We start from the raw sequence: 18,753 nt of genomic DNA on the forward strand, positions 1-18,753 counted from the left end.
GCGTGTCCATATGTAGAATGCGCGACACGCTGATGTCAGACTTCTGCATTAGTGGTGTGAATCACTGTTCTGTTTCTCCGAAAAGCTCATTTTATCTATGTGAAAAGTATTTTAAAATATTTTAAAAGTCCTATACTAGTTTAATCAAAAAACTATATATCAGAATTCGACCTATCTTTCTCTGTCCCTTCAATGCCTTTGCCAATCCTACAAATACTGATATGTGTTGGACATCCTTAGCAGTTATGAAATGATTAATTTCATGGCTTTAAACCAACTAAACTGATGTACTCTATAGCTTCATTATTCATTAATAAGAAAAAAAACATTTGGGTTGCCAGGTTGTCTATACCTTTGGCTGGTGGATATCCCCCTCCAGCATTATACATACTTTATTAGAAGACAACAATTATTCACCTGGACTGCAATATTACTGTGTTAACTGGAGTTGGTCAGTGAGCTCGCCCCAAACCATAACCATTGTATTTAGTCCTTAGCCTCGTAAGCATATTCATGGGTAAGAAACTGCATTACTTAATCAGAATAAGCTATGATACTCAGGTTTCCTTTAATCTGTTTAGCTCATTGATGAAACCAGCTTTGAAATAAGTTACTGCAGAAAGCTGGGAAGAGTCATAATTCAGTGCATGGTCATATACTTCCCACCTAGGCTTTTATTGAGTTAAATTAATATCAAATCTCATGAACAAATGAAATCACAATGTTATTGCACAAATAAAAACATTGACCAATCCTGGCGCACCCTTATTTTGGACAACCAACATTTTTTATTCCTCAAAGCAGGTCTAATATGTAATATATGCCAACACTCTCCCTGTAGTGAGGTTAGCTGCACAGCTAACCAAGCTAACTGTAGCTACAGTCATGGATATAAGCAGTTAGCAGCAGTTAGCAGCAGTTAGCGGATACTCTGGCGATATGCTACCCCTATTTACCAGGGGTGAGAATTCAAGTTGTCCAGTTCTTCACATAAACTTCCAACGATGGCTTTGCTCCATAAAGTTTCCCAGTAATTCACACCAGTGATCCACTTAGGCGCTTCAATTTCAGGGTCACGGGTGCATTCTGGTTCACTGTCACACTTCCATGGCCTACTGGGACACTTGAAGACAACAGAGCCATTGTGCATGCTGGTAGCAACACTTTTTCCTGCCATGACAAGTCAAAATGTCTGCTTTACAAAAGGTTCATTATGCATCAACAAAAAGATCTGAGATACTGTCTTGTTATGTTATGTTACTTTATACAAGACTCATCAGATATGAAATAAGGTAATATATTGATATAATAGGAAAGTATCTTGTTACAATGATACATGTATTTTTGTGTGCCTGTTTGGCAATCAAACATGTTTTAATAGATCCTTCAATATTGTTTATTGCAATAGCCAATCAACAACAGTTTAATTATTTCCTTATCCGAAAACATTTACCCAACTGCCATAATGAGCTCAGCACATGTTTAATGAACACATAATTAAATATTTACAGCTTGAATACAATATTATGGGCTTAACCCAAGGAGTAAGTACAGCAGAGCCTTGTTTTTTAACTGTGCAGACAAAAAGCAGAAATGTGGTCCAAGACGTTGCAGCACTCCACATATTTCCCTTATCAGTTCTTTCCAGCACCCTGTTCCCATGCCTCCCTTCTTCTTCTTCTTCTTCTTCTTCTGCTCCCTGATACAATCATACTCACACACATCCACACCATCACATCTCACACACTCATGGAAATCATGTAAGGTGCTGATGCAGTGAAAAGAAAGTTTGTGGTTGGCTGTTCTCTTCTTTTTTTTTTTACTTAAGTGAAGGTCTTATTCTTCAATCATGTAGCTGCTGCTTTCTTCTCTTTGTAAGTTGCCATCATTTTCTTGATCTCCGCAATGGCCTTTCCTGGGTTCAGTCCCTGTGGAGACATGGGTCGAACAGACAGTGAGAAACTAAAACTCTATTAACTCTGTGAGAGTGTGTGTGTGTGTGTGTGAATGTTTTTGAAGTACCTTGGGGCACGTCTTGGTGCAGTTCATGATAGTGTGGCAGCGATAGAGAGAGAAGGGATCCTGAAGTTTAGACAGACGTTCCTCAGTGAATTCATCACGGGAGTCAATCATCCACCGATATGCCTGCAGAACAATATCACAGTTGTCATCTCTTGTTTACTTGCTCTATTTTGGGGGTTTCAATGGTAGTAAATCAATTAAAAACTAGTATCCAGAGTGAAATATCTTCCCAACTATTGAATGGATAGCCGTGGAAATTGACAGACACCCATTCCCTTCAGAGGATCGATGTATTCAAAGCTTTTCTCGACCTTTTTAGGATAATTTCAGACGGATTTTTGGACAGCGCAGCCTTTTCTTCTACATGCACTGTAGGTAAGTATAAGAGCATGTCGAATTTATGTAGTCCAGTGCAGAGGTAGGTTTTATGTAAGAATATGGTTATTAGTGTGAATAAGGTTCATCTACATTTTACCAACAGAAACGTGTAAGTATATAGTAACTAAAAGTATTAGGTTTAGTGGTGGGGTATAAGATTTATAACATCAGAAATGTGGACATTTATTCTGAAGAGCCTGATGCATTTCCCAGGCCACAAAATTAAAGGGCGGATACATGAAATAAGATAAAATATTTGTGGCCATGAAGACCATACAAATTCAAATTTAAGAATATTTAATGAAGTTAAGGCCTAATATTTATAAAACTGAATTTAAAACATTTCAAAACGTTTTAAGTGATTGGACACTTAATGTCTTAGCTTGTAAAATGCTAAATGTATATGCAGGCTACATGTAACATCCAGTCGTTCCATGCGTTCAAATTCTGACGTCAGCATTGAGCCTAAAGCACAGGTGAGCTTAACAGCTGAGGCTGATAAAGTACCTCAGTGTACCTCAATGTGACCAGTGGATAATCTGGTTGAATATTAACAACATGGCCATTGCTCTGGCACCACCCTCTGGCTAGAGTTCATATTATTTGCCCATTTGTGGTGGGGATGTATCAAATTTTTCTTTCCATCTTTCCACCATCCAATGATTTTGGTTGTAAAAATGCTCATTTACCCATCTGTACTGTGGCTCTGGAATAAAACCACAACGGTATTTTACCCACCTGCATTAGGACAGCAGGGCCCAGGTATTTGTCTCCATTCCACCAGTAGCTGGGACAGCTGGTACTGCAGCACGCACAGAGGATGCACTCATACAGGCCGTCCTGTCGGGTGAAGAAGAACAGCTTATTCTGACGGTCTCTTCGCTCCTCTATGACTCCACAGGCAAATCTTAGACAGGATTACTGTACTAAACTATCAACTGTAAAATCCGAGGGGTTTAATATTCTCTGTGGCCACGATATGAAGACCTTGCACATTGTGTTAGATCATTTATGGCAGGTCAGAAATTCTTGCAGTGAGTTGGTTTATTTACCAGTTTCTGACGGTCCTCCACTGACTGGAAATACTGCTCTTTTCCCTCTTGAGTTCCATCCTTCTTTTTCAGGTAGGGCTCGATAGATTTGTACTGTGCATAGAAGTTGCTCATGTCCTGGCGGAAATGATGAGAATGAGAACTTGTTACTGGCACCTATACAATTATTAAATGCACCACAACAATTCATGTAATTATCAGTTATGTCCATGCTCTAGTGTTCATGTATATGTGCTGTAATGTGGAATGTAAACTACACTTGCAGTACTTACAGGCACCAGATCTTTCACCACATACATGTGTGGGAGTGGGTAGATTTTGGTCGGTTTGCTTGTGTTGGTGTCAATTTTGTTCAGACACGCCAGGGTGTTGCCTCCGTTTATGTTCATGGCACACGAGCCGCAGATCCCTGAAGAGAGGCACAATCAGTAGGTGACTAAACAGACCTGTTGACATGTTTATTTTATTTCATATTTCATCCGGGTCTAAATATGTGCACGTTTGTTCCTTACCTTCGCGGCAGGAGCGTCTGAATGTGAGTGTGGGGTCCATCTCATTCTTGATCTTAATGAGGGCATCCAGAACCATGGGACCACAGCTACATTAACAAGAGCATGTCAACAGATTATGACACTAATTATGTAAATGTGAAAAAATTATACAAAAGTACAGCTCAACAGTCTTTAGTCCAAAGAACCCGATCATGACTTACGTGTTGAGATCAATCTCGTAAGTCTGCATCCGTGGTTTGTCTCCGGCAGAGTCGGGGTCCCAGCGGTAAATTTGGAACTTCTTGATCCTGGGTTCAGGAGCCGGGGCGGCGGCAGTTTGAGCATACCGCACCATCTGCATCACAGACATAAATAATAGAGGCACCATATATGGATTAAATATAAATGTCACATGCGGATTCTACAAGCCATACAATTCACAACATTGTTGAACAGAAACGGCAGGATTTATGTGCAAGGGGACACATCATTATGTGAACTAGCGGCTGGGTACACCAGCCAAGACTAAAATCGGAAGCACTTGGTAATTCAAGTGGCAGACTAACATAATAACACAAAAGTACCATGAGGTCAAAACAACCTAAATATAGTTTTGACCATTGCATATAAGCCTTTAGTATCCACATGTAAACCATATATAATAAAACAAAAAAACATGATATGGATATTATGAAATGCAGAAGAAAACAATGAGAATCTTTAAGACACACACTTTCAAGTTATACATTAACATAATTATATTTTATGATGTTGTGGCCTGCTCCAACAGCATGATAGTTTACCCTTTTGCATAAGAGGTTATGGAGTCTCCCCCTAGTGGTAGACTGGCGGAACTGTCGACAGTGTGTTACATCACTGTGCAGTCGCTGGTTACCTAACTGACTCTTTAAGGACAATGAAGCGTGCACTTCAGCACAGTCACTCAACTATTTCTATACAGCTGTGAGAAGTAAACACTTATTTGTGTACCCTCAATGCTTAGAAAAGTTCAAAACTGTGTTATATTTGTGAAAACTGGAGGGAGGAGTTGCACAACAGCTCAGCTCATTCACTTTGGGGTTTAATAAGCATTTAGTAAAGTATAATGATAAAAACTATGACACATCGAATGTTTTACCTTATATATATTCATACTAATGTCTTCCACACTTTACAGTGCAACAGATAGTGCTAGCAAAAGCCTCTTCCAATGTTCTGCCACATTTACACACACCTGGCCTGGGAGCAGGGTGTGTTATAACAGGTCGTAAATGGTAAAGCTCGTAACGCACATTTTGTAGTATACACTGACTAAATCATACTTTAGGCCTGTATATTGATTGTAAATCAAAACAATCACCGAACTGTGAACAGAACACTGTCTAAAAGTAGCCGCCCAAGACACACGTCTGTTCTTACACTGAATAAAATGTTTTGTACTCACCACCATCATGCCAGAGTTCCTGATAGCCAAAGCATTTCGACTCAGGGCACAAACGGCCGACATCTTCCTGACTGAGTGTGTTACTTGTTAATAAACACTACACTTCACCACAGATCAGACAGGACGGTTCACTTCTGTCCAGCACGCCGACACCGACACCCTGTATGTAAGCTTAAGCCCCGCCCTCAATGTGCATTCACGTGACGTGGGGCACGTCCCGCGTCATGACTGTTGCCTTCAGGGTCCTCGGAGAGCTCCTTCACCCAACCGCCCCACCACAAACTGACACGCAGATACTTTTTTCTGCATTAAAGTCTGCATGGAACGACTGGATGTTACCAAGTCTGCATTATTAGTGAATATTGCTTCGGTCATGTTTCCATATGAAACACATTCTTCTGTAAACTGAGTCGTAAGTGTACACATGACTGTTGACTAACATATATATCCGATAGTAGTGAAGGCACCATACGTAAGAGCCTCTTTCACAACTCTCATTGCTGTAAACCAGGGTCAGTTACATACTGTTTTTATCTTTAACTGAAAAAACAGCCCTATGCTGGTGGTGTCTGCAATTAATTTTAACTGGGCTATGATTATGATGATTATGATTTCCCTTTGCCCTATCTCCCAATCGTTTTTATTTGATGTTGATTCATGGAAAGTGATTACCTTCTACTATATCTGGTCTTGGTATATTTTCATTATGTTCTTTTGTCCTATTACTGTCCTCTTTGTCTCATTATGTAATTTTTCAGGCTATCTTAAACAAGTACCTTAAATTGTATGCTATACTTACACATCGTTGCTTAATATGTCCTTGACCCATCCAATTTCTTATATTAAATATGTATGCTTTATATTTGCTTTATATATGCTTTATACTCATTGTTGCTGCAAGATTGAAGTAAAAGCAAAGAAATCACTTCAGTTTAGTCTTAAATAATCCACTTTTGATATGTATAACAGTGATGTACTGGCATCCAGTCTTTTCTCATTTAATATGCATGACATCTCTGGGACAGTGATGCACACAATAAGCTATTCTGATGGTAATGAATTTGAAGGTCAAATTGAAAACGAATATAGATTAGAATTATTTTTGAATGATCTCCTTCCATATGGTCAGTCAAATTTAACATTCACTCTCCAGATTAGAAATAAGATTTGCCCTTCATTTGTGCCTTTAGTGTACACAGCCTTTAAGGGCAGCCAAAATATTTTCCTGGCTCGGACTCTCAAATATGTTACACCTCATTTCCCCCTAAACGTTGTCCGATGTTATTCATTTCACTCTTATATGTAAAAACAAACAAACAAACAAACAAACAAACAAACAAACAAACAAACAAAAAACCTCTATAATCCATTAACACACAAATAAAGCGAAGACCCCCGGACCTCACAGTGATAATGCGTGGCTAATGAATGGATGTATTGGAACACATCAGATGCAGCCGCGCCTACGTTAATGTTTTCATATTTCAGAATAAAAGCATCAAATTTGTCAGCGGATGGAATAATTCTTAGATACAAAGCAATCACTTAACATTGACGACATAGGATACAACTAGTATTCCTGTATAGGAAACAAATGTCTGACTTTTCGTTTTATGATTTCTTTATGTCTACTTTGATGCTCTAAACATTTTGTTGCCATGGATACAAGACAAAGTCAAAGTAAAAGGCCACATAAACAACAATACGAAGATGTTTGTACAAATATGCATACTATGATCAATTCATTCATCATTCTTCCTCTTTCCACTAGATTCCCATTACATATATTGTTGCAAAAGGACAGTAATTGTCGTTAATAATTATTTTTATTTTGAAGGTCTAACCGGAAGTTCTTCACCTTTTGTTGAACTTGTCTCTGGTCCAGCCAGCATGGACTAGAAACGACAGTCGAGGCACCCAAACTCAAAGTCTTGCCTGTTGCTCCGACACTTTTGAATCAGCATGTCGTGGCTCTTCGGCTGGGGGAAGGGCTCAGGGTCTCCGCCCGCGGAGGAGCAGACACCGGCTGGTGAAGGTGCCGGGGGAGCACCGGGTGGTCCTGGGGGAGGCAAACCCGTGGACAAGTGGAGCAACTTTGATCCGACCGGGCTGGAGAGAGCTGCAAAAGCTGCAAGGGATCTCGACAAATCACGTGTGTATTCACTCTTTACCACCATTTACAGAGTGAACTACTGTCTTTCATTACTCCTGTGCCATAATGTATTTATCTTTTAAGTCTAATATTATTTTCCTGCACGTGACGAGCTGTCCCATGTTGGCACGTTGTGTTCTTTTCCTCCCTCGGGCCGAATTCCACTCAGTAAAATAAGCTGAATTAATTGTCTCAGAGACGAGTGTGCACACTCTGGACATCATGTTGTATGAGCACTGCTGAACCCTCTGGTGTTATTCAGTAATTCGGCGCATAATAAATAACATTTAAAAATGTTTTTTTAAGAGGTTTGCACCCACCAGACACCCACGAAAGGAAACAATGAAACAACTTGACCCGACTGTTAACAAAAAGTTTTGCCTTAATGGTGTGTATTCAAACTTAATCCTGAGACTTCAGCAATGCTTAAGTTTGACGACTCGGCTTGCAGTTCTTTACCTCGGGCTGCTGAATAACTTACAATGCTGAGCACTTGCTGCACATGTGCTAGCCTACATGACCTCCACAGCCTGCAGGAAAGTTGAAGAGTTGGTGGGCGTGTCACCGAGCGGACAGGGAACAAAGTGTCCCAGCTTCAAGCTCAGTCCATCACCTGTCCCACACCGTCCCTCCGTGTCAGCATGTGCACATGAACATGCTTTCTGCTGTTCACTGTGTGTATTTTTACCCAGCGTGCGTCCGTCACAGTACATGTTAACAATAACTTCATTCCCCTCTCAAGCTTCAGCTCTGCAAGCACACAGGTGAAAAAGTTCCGCTCTGCATTGTCTAGGTAAAGCTCTTTAAACGGGGCATTGTGTAAGAATTTTAGTTGAAAGCATTCAGAAATGAACCAGAATGATCAATATACTGTGAAAAATAACAGTTTTCACATCTGTGTATTGTGCTGCAGAGATATCTACCGAAGTTAGCATGCTAATCATGTAGCCCCCATCTCAACCCAGACATCCCATTCTGTAAACACCAACACTCTCCTGGTGCTTCGAGCTCCCAGTTCGGATCGCTATAGTTTCACGGCTAACGATGATGTGCTTCCCAGTAACTTTTCTGAAAGTCAAAACCAAAGGAGATTGAATATTGTACCGCTTTTCTTTTGAGCATCACAACCCCACAAAATGACACATTTCAATGTCAGGATTTGAGTCACTCAGTCCAGTCACATTTGGAAAGTCAAGAAGAGGTGACACAATTCATTTATTTTATCCCCCTTATAGTTAGCTGTGCACAAAGCCGTAAGTTAGCCGGCTTGGTCTGCGGTCCAGGTATTTTCAGAGCCCGGAAGATGAGTGTCCAGCAATAAGACATCCTTAAAAGACTAAATGTAACAGCTGGCCGATTCTTGCATATTGCACCTTTTTTTTTTAAAAGTACAGTATGCTGTAGGCAAAAGTGTAACCATAAGCTGCACCACACTGCATCATTTCTTCTGACCGATTTCAACAGGACATGCCAAAGACGCGCTGGCACTGGCTCGTATGCAGGAGCAGACCGTACAGCTGGAGCATCAGAGTAAAGTGAAAGTAGGTGTTGGAAGAGTTGGAAGTGCCTCTGATGTGATCTTGTGATCAGCTGATACTGTGTACCTGCTAAAACCTGATGTCGGTGAGCTTAACACAAACCAAACCCCCCCCGCCCCCAATCCCAACAGGAATATGAGGCGGCCGTGGAGCAGCTGAAGGGCGAACAGATCCACCTGCAGGGCGAGGAGAGACGGAAAACTCTCACCGAGGAGACAAAGCAAAACCAGGCGGTATGGGATCAACACTCCACACACTGTACTATTCTGACGGTGAAACAAATGTAATACGTATTTTTTACATGTGAATGTAATGAATACTTTTCTCTATCACCTCTAGAGGGCACAATATCAAGACAAACTTGCCAGGCAGAGGTATGATGATCAGCTCAGGCAACAGGTAAACCCTTTCGAAATGGCCACTTGAAATGAGTGCTTTAATTCCTGAGTGGAGCGCTCATCATATTATTTTTCTTCCACAGCAATTCATGAACGAGGAGAGCCTTCGCAAACAAGAGGAATCGGTCATGAAGCAAGAGGCCATGAGAAAAGGTGAAAGATAAAAAACCAAACACACACTTGAATATACACCTCATTCACCCACTCATAATGTCACGTAAAAAGCTCCTTTATTATCGCACTTTAGGTTGCAGTAAGTAGGATTTGTGCCGCTCCAAAGCAAAGAATGACCCTGATATATCTGCAGGTTGTTGATCAGTACAGATGACTCAGCGATTACGTGGCTCACTGTGAGATTTGTGGCTCTCTGGGGGCCTGTACTCTGCGTTAGAAGAAAGCTACCCAACCCGGTGGAGTTTCAAGACACCCACAGCATTACACTAGTATCTATCAGGCTGATGAATTGGCACTAGACATTTGCATTGGGTCTCTGCTCCAGTTAGCCACTCCTTTTAGTTCCAAGGACAAGGACACAGGGTAGACCTTATTTAATGGTGTCCTAATAAGTACATAAACAAAAATTAGCAAATAGCGCAGAGGCACATACAGAGACAACAAGCTGCTTTTGTTTTTGATGGATCTCATTGATTATATTTGAGGTAAGAATTGCAGTGCCACAAAACGGCACTAATCAGTGTTTCTGTATTGAAATTTGATCAGACGACTATGTACAGTTTGAAAGGTGTCGCTCCCAGTGAAACATGGACTCTGCAGTGTCATTCATCACTGTTTTGTTTTTTCCGCCCATAACTATACCGTTATGGTTTAGTCCATCGACAGTATATAATATGGACGGAGCTTCTGGGCCTGAAAAATGAAGACGATGCAGAAGGGCCTTAAACCTGCGTTCTTTCTAATGACCAGCTCCACTGGTTGCAGCATGGATTCAGATTGTATGTAAGCTTATGAGAAAATGACCCCATTCCCACTTCCCGCCGGCAAGGCACAAGGCAGCGTCTGTGATTTTTATCTGAAACATATGTTGTACATCGCTGACCTCATGTTTCACGCCACCAATGCACCAGAAACAGTTGTAACAGAAGAGAAAACAATAGACCCATTGTGAAAGAAGCATCTCGTAGCATGTTTAAGTAGGATTTTTGAAAAGGGGGTTTTGGACTTTGGTCAGGACACACAACTCCAAAAGAATGTCAATGTTGCGTTGTGTTTGCTAGCTGCAACATTTGGCTGAAAAATACAGTATGTCAGCAACATGTTTACAATGTGTTCTGCTGCCCCCAAGTGGACATTAATAGGCGTATGCTACTTTAACTTTTACTAGTGCAGTGCCTGTAAGAAAAATGTGTTCCTATAGAAAAGTGGGAGGTTAAGCAGCTTTTTCATAGATGGCCAAATGAGGCTGTGTTTAAAGGTGGGACGTCAGGGATATTTAGGTTTGTTGTGAAATCCAATATTCCAGGGTATAATTGGCCGTTTTTGACTATTAAAAACTATTTACTTGGTGTCATTATTTTTTTAGCACAACCTCACATGTGACTGTAGAGTTATTTTTTTTATTTTGACATACTGTATTAACACAATGGACCTAAAATCACAAAAAAAACATAAAATCAGAGTATAAAAAGTTAGATTTTTTTACTGTGAAAACCACAAATATGTTTACAAACCATTTTTTATTACTTATAATGCAAATATAAATTGTTGTTTATATTATATGTGCATACATTTTAAAAATGTACCACGTTACATGTAACTATTTACATTTAAATGCAGGCAATGCTCATTCAGCAGTCTCCTAATTGTTTTGACTCATTAAACAAAAAACTGACTCCACTACACGCTAAACACTACATAACACACTAACTATACACTCCCAACATGCTAAATGTCACAAATCTCTCAACTCTCAGTATCGCTGTCTGTCATTCATCTGCTTACGTCCCTCCCACAACTTCCTGTTCCTCAACAACCAAACTTGCTGCTTGGACACTTTCGTGACAAAAGCCAGTTTTTACTGTTTCTTCGGCACCAGACACAAAGCAAATGTGATGGCAATGTTCGCGAAAAAGCGTGGCGGATATTATTTACCCCAAGTCCAGTTTTGGACATGCCGGTGAGTCCGGTCCATCGACTTGATTGGGAGGTGGGCCGTGCCGCTAGCTACACACGAACATCCACAGATCTGATTCCACTTTGTTGTCCGCGCGTATCCGGATCTCCTCAGACCTGAACAGACTCGATCCGGACTCTTTTAGTCTCATTAATACACAACAGTCAGTTTAGATGCAACGAACAGAACGGGACTGAACCGCCGGCAAAATCCCGGTCCAGCTCGCGCCGCTACAGGTATAAATCTGCTTGTTTCTTAAGGTGGGGGGTCGCGGTGGGCTCTGCAGTGATTGGCTCTGGTGCGCACGTGACTGTTGTGGCTCCTGTGGACAATGCTTGTGGAATTTGTAAAGCATTTATGAAATAATTTATGAACGGTATCATTGCAGTCCAAACAAATGCGAAGTGGCACACCCTTGAACCACGCAGCAGCCATGTTGAAACTCTCTGGTCAGTCTGATCCTGATCCGCAGAGATATTTGAGGAATACACACACACACACACACACACACACACAGACAGAGATTACTTGCTTTTATAGAGAGATTTATACACAGTAGGTTTACTGATCATACAATCTCTCATTGACATCCTGTTAAGAGTTGTACTCAGGAGTTCAATACAGGAACACACAGAGATATTAATTGAACAGAATAAGATGCAGATTGATATTATATATTATTTTGATATTTTATCGCAAGTAAGAAAATGCCATTACTGAAAGGCTGATGAAAAGTCACATATTGGAAGAGCCTGTCAGTTGAAAGGACCTGTATCGTCTAGTTTATGATGTTAAACCAAGTTGATTTGAAGTAGGTCAAATATTTTTTCTTTATTAATATCTGCCTCCTCTCCTCCCAGCTACCATTGAACATGAGATGGATCTGAGACACAGGAACGATCTGCTTCGCATTGAAGCGGAGGCAAAAGCCCGTGCTCAGGTGGAGCGGGAGAACGCAGACCTGATCAGGGAACAGATTCGCCTGAAAGCTGCTGAACACAGACAAACTGTCCTTGAATCTATAAAGTGAGGGCAGAATGACTTTCCACTTTCCTTAATCCTCGGAGTAACTGGCATGTTATCTTCTAGCATCTCTCTCAGCTGGAAGGAGGTGTTGAACTAAAGTCCCAGAGGGCAGCAGCAAGTGTGGCTGCCACAGTGGAGGCAGTCGGTGTGATAATTGTGTTTTGTTCCTGGCAGGACGGCAGGAACAGTGTTTGGGGAGGGATTCAGGGCCTTCGTCTCGGACTGGGATAAACTCACAGCCACGGTAAATCCATGTCCTACCTGTCACGCTTTGTCACACTTTGGTCACAGGAGGACTGCAGAGGATTATTGGACGCAGTTGTCTTCCTATTTGACATGCCGCACAGTTAGTTTGAAGATGTGTGTGTTTGCTTTTTCTGCCACAGGCTGCCGGGTTGACCCTGCTGGCAGCTGGAGTGTATTCTGCCAGGAACGCCACAGGGGTGGCCGGGCGCTACATAGAGTCTCGTCTGGGCAAACCCTCACTGGTCCGAGAGACCTCCAGGATAACTGTTGCAGAGGCCATCAAACATCCAATCAAGGTCACACATACCAGCTAATCCTGCCAAATCGTCTTGGTTATTGTTCATAGCCTCAAAAGAAACTGAACATTTGAATTCATCTTTAGAAGAACAGAACAGAGTCAGATTTCAGATATAATTCCTGTGAATAGCTGTTAACCGATTTGAGCGAAAAACAAGTCACCATGAAATTTCCTCTGTTTTCCTCTGTTTTTAGACAACAAGGCGTCTGAGAAGCAGACCGCAGGATGCCTTGGAGGGTGTGGTGCTCAGCGTGAGTCATTTGCGTTTCATTGTTCTTGCCGTATTGATATATTCAAATTTCATGACTTTGTGAAAAATGCTGAATGCTGTCACTTTGCTGTGGATCTCACAGGCAGCTTTGGAGGGACGTGTAAGGGACATTGCCATCGCAACTCGGAATACCAGGCAGAACAAAGGCTTGCATAGAAACATCCTGATGTATGGACCCCCAGGAACTGGAAAAACTCTCTTCGCCAAGGTATGGTCAGACCCCTATTGACTGTCTTTTTCTTTTTTTGACATTTTGTGGCTCTAGTTGATGTTTAAAGATGAGTGCAGGGACTTTCTGTATTAATAAAAGCACATTATCCTCTGACTGCTGATTTACATACTACAGCATTGACCAACCATTACGACAAATTCATAAAAGTCCCTGTATTTATTGATTTAACACTTGGAGTAAGGTCTTTTTTTACGGGCAAAATCTCGGCCCACGGCATGTACTGTATTATATTTTTCTGGTTTTTGAATCAATAGAAAAATAACTGAATTCTTAGCACAAGCAGTTCATGACTAAACACAGAAAATACCACAGCAGTGACTGGTTATGAAACATTTCTAGTCCTTACAGAGCTTAAAGATTAACCTGAAACATTTACAACATTACAAACATTATACAATATTTACTTAAAAAAATTAATGAAAATCTTAAAGATGAAATTCCGTTAGTTGGTATATTTTCAATTCATTTAGCTTGTTAATATTTTTAAGATTGCATTTCTATTTTGCCTCTCTGTGCCTGTTTGAGCAAAGCTCTTTCCATTACCTTTCAGAAACTGGCTCTTCATTCAGGGATGGACTATGCCATCATGACAGGTGGAGACGTGGCACCCCTGGGGCGTGATGGTGTCACTGCCATGCACAAGGTGTTTGACTGGGCAAGCACCAGCAGCAGAGGGTAGGGCACGTTTAATTTCTCCAGTCACTCAATAAATTAGTAATTAGTCCTTAGTAAACATGTATCAGCTGTCAGATATTGACTTTTATATTGACTATTGACTGAAGTTCATTAGTATGGACTGTATATGTTGTTAATGCAGAGCTGCTGTTATTCAACTGGCTAATAACATTAAAGGTCTTTCAGAAAATGGCAGCTTTTGAGCTCATTCTCTATGGTGTTCTCTGATTCTCTGCAGCGTCCTGCTGTTTGTAGATGAAGCTGACGCGTTCCTGCGTAAGCGATCCACTGTGAGTTCAGCTGCAGTCCATGTGCACAGTGATGGTGCCCTGTGTTTTGATCATTTATTCATGAGTCATGATTTTTGTATTGCAGGAGAAAATCAGTGAGGACCTCAGAGCCGCCCTCAATGCATTCCTTTACCGCACTGGGGAGCAGAGCAACAAGTTGGTATCTCATGTTATTCCGTGTGCATGGCTGGGTATGAAAAGGTCATTGCCATGACTGAAAAGGTCACTGGCCGAGTCTAAGTGGTCTCATTTTCTCTCCACAGGTTCATGCTGGTGCTTGCTAGTAACCAGCCAGAACAGTTCGACTGGGCCATTAATGACCGCATTGATGAGATTGTAAACTTTGCGTTACCGGGTCTGGAGGAGAGGGAAAGATTGGTGCGCCTGTATTTCGATAAATTTGTGCTGGGTCCTGCCACTACAGGGAGACAGTGAGTACACTTATTGTATTTCAATAACAGCTACTGTTGCTGCTCCGTTGCAGAGGTAATTTACTACCGCAAAGGAAAGCATTGGTCCCTAGAGGTCGCCTTGCTAGCTCAAGTTGCTTAATGGTGTATATAATGTATTCAGTGCTGAAACCAAAGTGGTCTCTGATTCTTTACTCAGAGCTTTCATGAAATGGTGTTTAAGTCCTCGAGAGATGTCGTACAGAAGCCGTTGCAGAGTGTATTGGTCAATTGAAACCATTAAATGAATGACTGATCAATGGTAAGAAACAAGCTAAAGCTCACATCCTGTACAGATCTATTGTGCTTTAACTCAACAGGCGATTAAAGTTGGCTCAGTTCGACTATGGCCTGAAGTGTTCTGACATTGCAAAGCGAGCAGAAGGCATGTCTGGTCGTGAAATCTCCAAACTTGGTGTTGCCTGGCAGGTGGGTAGAAAAGTCTGTTGACACAAAATATGAATCTGCTTCAAAACAAATCCAAAGCCAAACTTATACTGAAACTGGTTTCCTTGTAGGCTGCTGCATATTCTTCTGAAGACGGAGTTTTGACCGAAGTGATGATTGACTCAAGAGTTGATGATGCCATCAAACAGCATGCACAGAAAATGGACTGGCTGCTGATGGAAGCAGGTGCAGGGGTTGGCAAGGTCGGTGTGCTCCTCCCAAAGGAAATGGCTGCAGGGATCACAGCCCAGGAAGCTGATTCACTTGGACAATCTGAAGAGGCAGCCCCGACCACACAACAAGTCCTTCCACTCATTGAGGTTGTGAGCAACGCTGCCCAGGCAGAAGCAGCCACTCTACCTCCGGAAGTGGAGGCAGAGGCAATTCTCAAAGAGGCAGCCACTTTAGTTAAGGAAAGTGAAGTTGTTGCAGAGGCAACTGAAGGAGCAGTTGAAACCATTGTTGAGACAGCTACTGCTGTGCCATTGGTGCAGGAGGTTGAAGCCATTAAGGACCTGACTGAGGAGGTTACAGGCACAGCTATAGCTACTGACACTGTTGTTCCTGAAGGGAAGGATATTGTCGTTGAGGTTAAAGAGGCTGAGGGTTTACTCGATTCTGCTGCCCAAGAAACTGCTGCTGTGACCAAAGAAGAGCTAACTACTGATGTAGCTGCACAAGAGATTGAGGCCACAGAACTATTCAAGGAGGAAAAGGATGCTGTTGCACACTTGGAAACAACAGTCTCTGCTGTTGCTCAGGAGAAGGAATCAGATGCTGTTGTCTCTAATGTTGTCCCAGAGGCAGAGTCAGCTGCCTCCTCTGTTGATGGTGTAGGAGTTGAAGCCAGTAAGGCTGCTGAGGCAGAGGAAGTGGCAACTGACGCTGCAAAGGTTGCAGAGGAAATTGCAAACAATGTAGCTCATGTGACTGGGTCCATGGCAAACATTGTTACACAGGCTGAGGCAATAGCAACTGATGTGGCCAAGGTGGCTGATGCTGTGGCAGCCGTTGCTGAAGAGGTAGAGGCAGCAGTTACCAAGGAGGTTGAAGCGATGGAAAGTGACGTTGTCAGGGAAGCAAATGAAGTTGTAGTAGAAACTGAGTCTCAGACATCGGAGGTTCCTAAAGAGGTTGAAGTGTTAGTGACAAATGTGGCCAAGGAGTCTGAAAGTACTGCTACAGAGGTTGTTAAGGAGGTCGAGCCTGTGATGACTGGGACTGCTGCCAAGGAAGCCGAAGTCAACCTGGCAGAGGTTCCCAAAGAAGCAGAGGTCACCTCAGCAGAGGTTCCCAAGGAGGCAGAAGTCGCCTCAGCGGAGGTTCCCAAGGAGGCAGAAGTCGCCTCAGCGGAGGTTCCCAAGGAGGCAGAAGTCGCCTCAGCAGAGGTTCCCAAGGAGGCAGAAGTCGCCTCAGCAGAGGTTCCCAAGGAGGCCGAAGTCGCCTCAGCAGAGGTTCCCAAGGAGGCCGAAGTCCCAACAACCAAAGAGTTTGATGTTGAGGCTACAAAAGATGTGAAACTGCCTGAGACTACTGATGTTGCTGCAACTGGAGCTGAGGCGAAAGCAACAAAGGCTACAGAGGAGTTGGGGACCGCAGCAACTGAAGTAACAGATGAGACAAACTCGGCAGCAGTTCCCAACATTGAAACCAAGGTTGATACAGAGACTGTTGTGCCAGAACAGTCTGAGAAACCTGAGAGTCCAGCTGCAGAGAAGTCAGCTGCCTCTCAGACTCCCAGCACTGAAGAAGCAGAACCCAGTCAATCTGAGAAACCTTCTCCACCACCCAAGTCTAGTCCAACAAAATGATCACTTTGAATCTGTGATGAAATGGTATTGGTAATTGTGGGCTGGGGTAATTCTTAAAAGTTTCTATAAACAACACACACTGCCACTACATGTGGCACTAGAGCAAGAGAATTTCAGATCAAAAACAAATGAAACACTAACTGTAATATTGTGGGACACAAAAGGCGCACACAGAGGGTGTGTGTCTTTGTGTTCAGCCTCTGTCTGGACTCAGCACTCACCAGAGACTCCTGTTATTTCCCTTCAGTCTCTCTTCTTTATCCCCTCTTGTCTCTGTACGTTTATAGAGTAAATGACCCCTCCAGTCAGCAGTCAACATGGCCAAAGAGACTAATTAATGTTGCAGTACATAACACCTGAGAATGGAGGTCTGCCCCTCTGTGGCTGGCTGTTGCAGACGGGTTGAGAAGTGAGAGTGGAGATGATTCTACTTTTTAATCCCAGTAAAAAATAAACTCTGAGCTCTACTCCTGCTCCGGATCAGAGGAGAATCTGGTGTCAGAGCAGGTGTTTATTCCTCCAGAAACTCCGGCTCTGCCCGGCTTTCTCCTCCAGAGCTCCCCTGCACTCAGAAGGTTTCTTTTGGCTCCTTAGTCTCTTCTTTGACTGGAATGCCATGATTAATGTAATGGATTGATTATGGTCTGTATGTTTGTAGAAGTCTGAATAAAATAATGTGTAAATCATCAGCTTTGTCTGACTGTTTCATTCCACTTTTTTTCTTTGTCTCTTCTTGTCACTGTTACCATTTTCAAAAGCTGCGTCTGTCTGACATTTTGAAAATGTGCCCTCTAAAAGGAATGTTCTCCCATGTTTGCTGACCAGTTCTGGCAGGAGTTCAATTACACGTCTGCAAAATGTTCAGAACATTTCTACCCTTGCACTTGTTCGCAAGAGTGCTGGTGCAGTTGAGACCTGCCCTTGACAAATATTCATTCTTAAGAGAATGACTGTATGCTCTGACAGACCCTTATTTGACAGTAGTTTGAAAATACTTTAGGTCTGACAATTCGACACTAGATCCACAGCAACTGCCTTAAAAAAACACTTTTTACATCAGTGTTCGAGATTTGTTTTATCTGTTGCTGCTAGCGAGTCGGGTGTTAAACAAAGACAATGTGCCAGGTGGCTTGTTTGACATGAGATTTATTTATTATTATATTATTATTTTAATATCTTTGGCTGTCAGGTCTGACAGTACAACAATTTGAAGTTGTCAACTAGGCTAAAATTGTATGCAAATATTTTAGATTACACTACGACTTGAAAATTTAAATTTGATGAAAATACTCGTTGGTTTCAGTTGTTCATATTTTTCAAAGAATACTTCACATCATCATTACCTGTGTCGGGTAATATTTGGGACTGTCGATGCATGCTGAAGAGCTTTTACATGTGTTAT

The 18,753-nt window shown here is 42.1% G+C and overlaps 2 protein-coding genes across 2 annotated transcripts; one reads left to right on the top strand and one right to left on the bottom strand.

Annotated features, from left to right (window-relative positions):
- Positions 1-1,378: 1,378 nt before the first annotated feature.
- Positions 1,379-5,588, bottom strand: LOC115585165 (succinate dehydrogenase [ubiquinone] iron-sulfur subunit, mitochondrial-like). Its single transcript, XM_030423344.1, has 8 exons — positions 5,388-5,588; positions 4,165-4,298; positions 3,965-4,050; positions 3,725-3,861; positions 3,453-3,569; positions 3,139-3,240; positions 2,023-2,145; positions 1,379-1,928 (listed from the first exon to the last, which is right to left on the bottom strand). Exons 1-8 carry the CDS (start codon positions 5,448-5,450, stop codon positions 1,848-1,850), a joined length of 843 nt encoding a protein of 280 aa, XP_030279204.1. The 5' UTR covers positions 5,451-5,588; the 3' UTR covers positions 1,379-1,847.
- A 1,652-nt stretch (positions 5,589-7,240) lies between these two features.
- Positions 7,241-18,037, top strand: LOC115585496 (ATPase family AAA domain-containing protein 3-A-like). Its single transcript, XM_030423903.1, has 16 exons — positions 7,241-7,539; positions 9,004-9,080; positions 9,209-9,310; positions 9,417-9,476; positions 9,559-9,628; positions 12,467-12,632; positions 12,807-12,876; positions 13,019-13,174; positions 13,371-13,427; positions 13,530-13,655; positions 14,230-14,354; positions 14,593-14,644; positions 14,730-14,800; positions 14,908-15,075; positions 15,414-15,522; positions 15,612-18,037. The coding sequence occupies exons 1-16, from the start codon at positions 7,350-7,352 to the stop codon at positions 17,349-17,351; spliced, it is 3,339 nt and encodes a 1,112-aa protein (XP_030279763.1). The 5' UTR covers positions 7,241-7,349; the 3' UTR covers positions 17,352-18,037.
- The last annotated feature ends 716 nt before the right edge of the window (positions 18,038-18,753 follow it).

This window comes from Sparus aurata, chromosome 7, assembly GCF_900880675.1.
Source record: "Sparus aurata chromosome 7, fSpaAur1.1, whole genome shotgun sequence".
Lineage (NCBI taxonomy): Eukaryota > Metazoa > Chordata > Actinopteri > Spariformes > Sparidae > Sparus > Sparus aurata.

Bases quoted from the DNA above. Each gene is read 5' to 3' on its own strand.
- LOC115585496 (XM_030423903.1), top strand. From the start codon at position 7,350: ATGTCGTGGCTCTTCGGCTGGGGGAAGGGCTCAGGGTCTCCGCCCGCG. The intron at 12,633-12,806 runs GTGAGGGCAGAA...TGTTCCTGGCAG, and splicing joins ACTGTCCTTGAATCTATAAA to GACGGCAGGAACAGTGTTTG. The intron at 13,175-13,370 runs GTCACACATACC...CTCTGTTTTTAG, and splicing joins CCATCAAACATCCAATCAAG to ACAACAAGGCGTCTGAGAAG.
- LOC115585165 (XM_030423344.1), bottom strand. From the start codon at position 5,450: ATGTCGGCCGTTTGTGCCCTGAGTCGAAATGCTTTGGCTATCAGGAAC. The intron at 3,241-3,452 runs GTAAATAAACCA...TTCACCCGACAG, and splicing joins TGGAGGACCGTCAGAAACTG to GACGGCCTGTATGAGTGCAT. The intron at 2,146-3,138 runs GTGGGTAAAATA...ATTGTTCTGCAG, and splicing joins GCCCTGCTGTCCTAATGCAG to GCATATCGGTGGATGATTGA.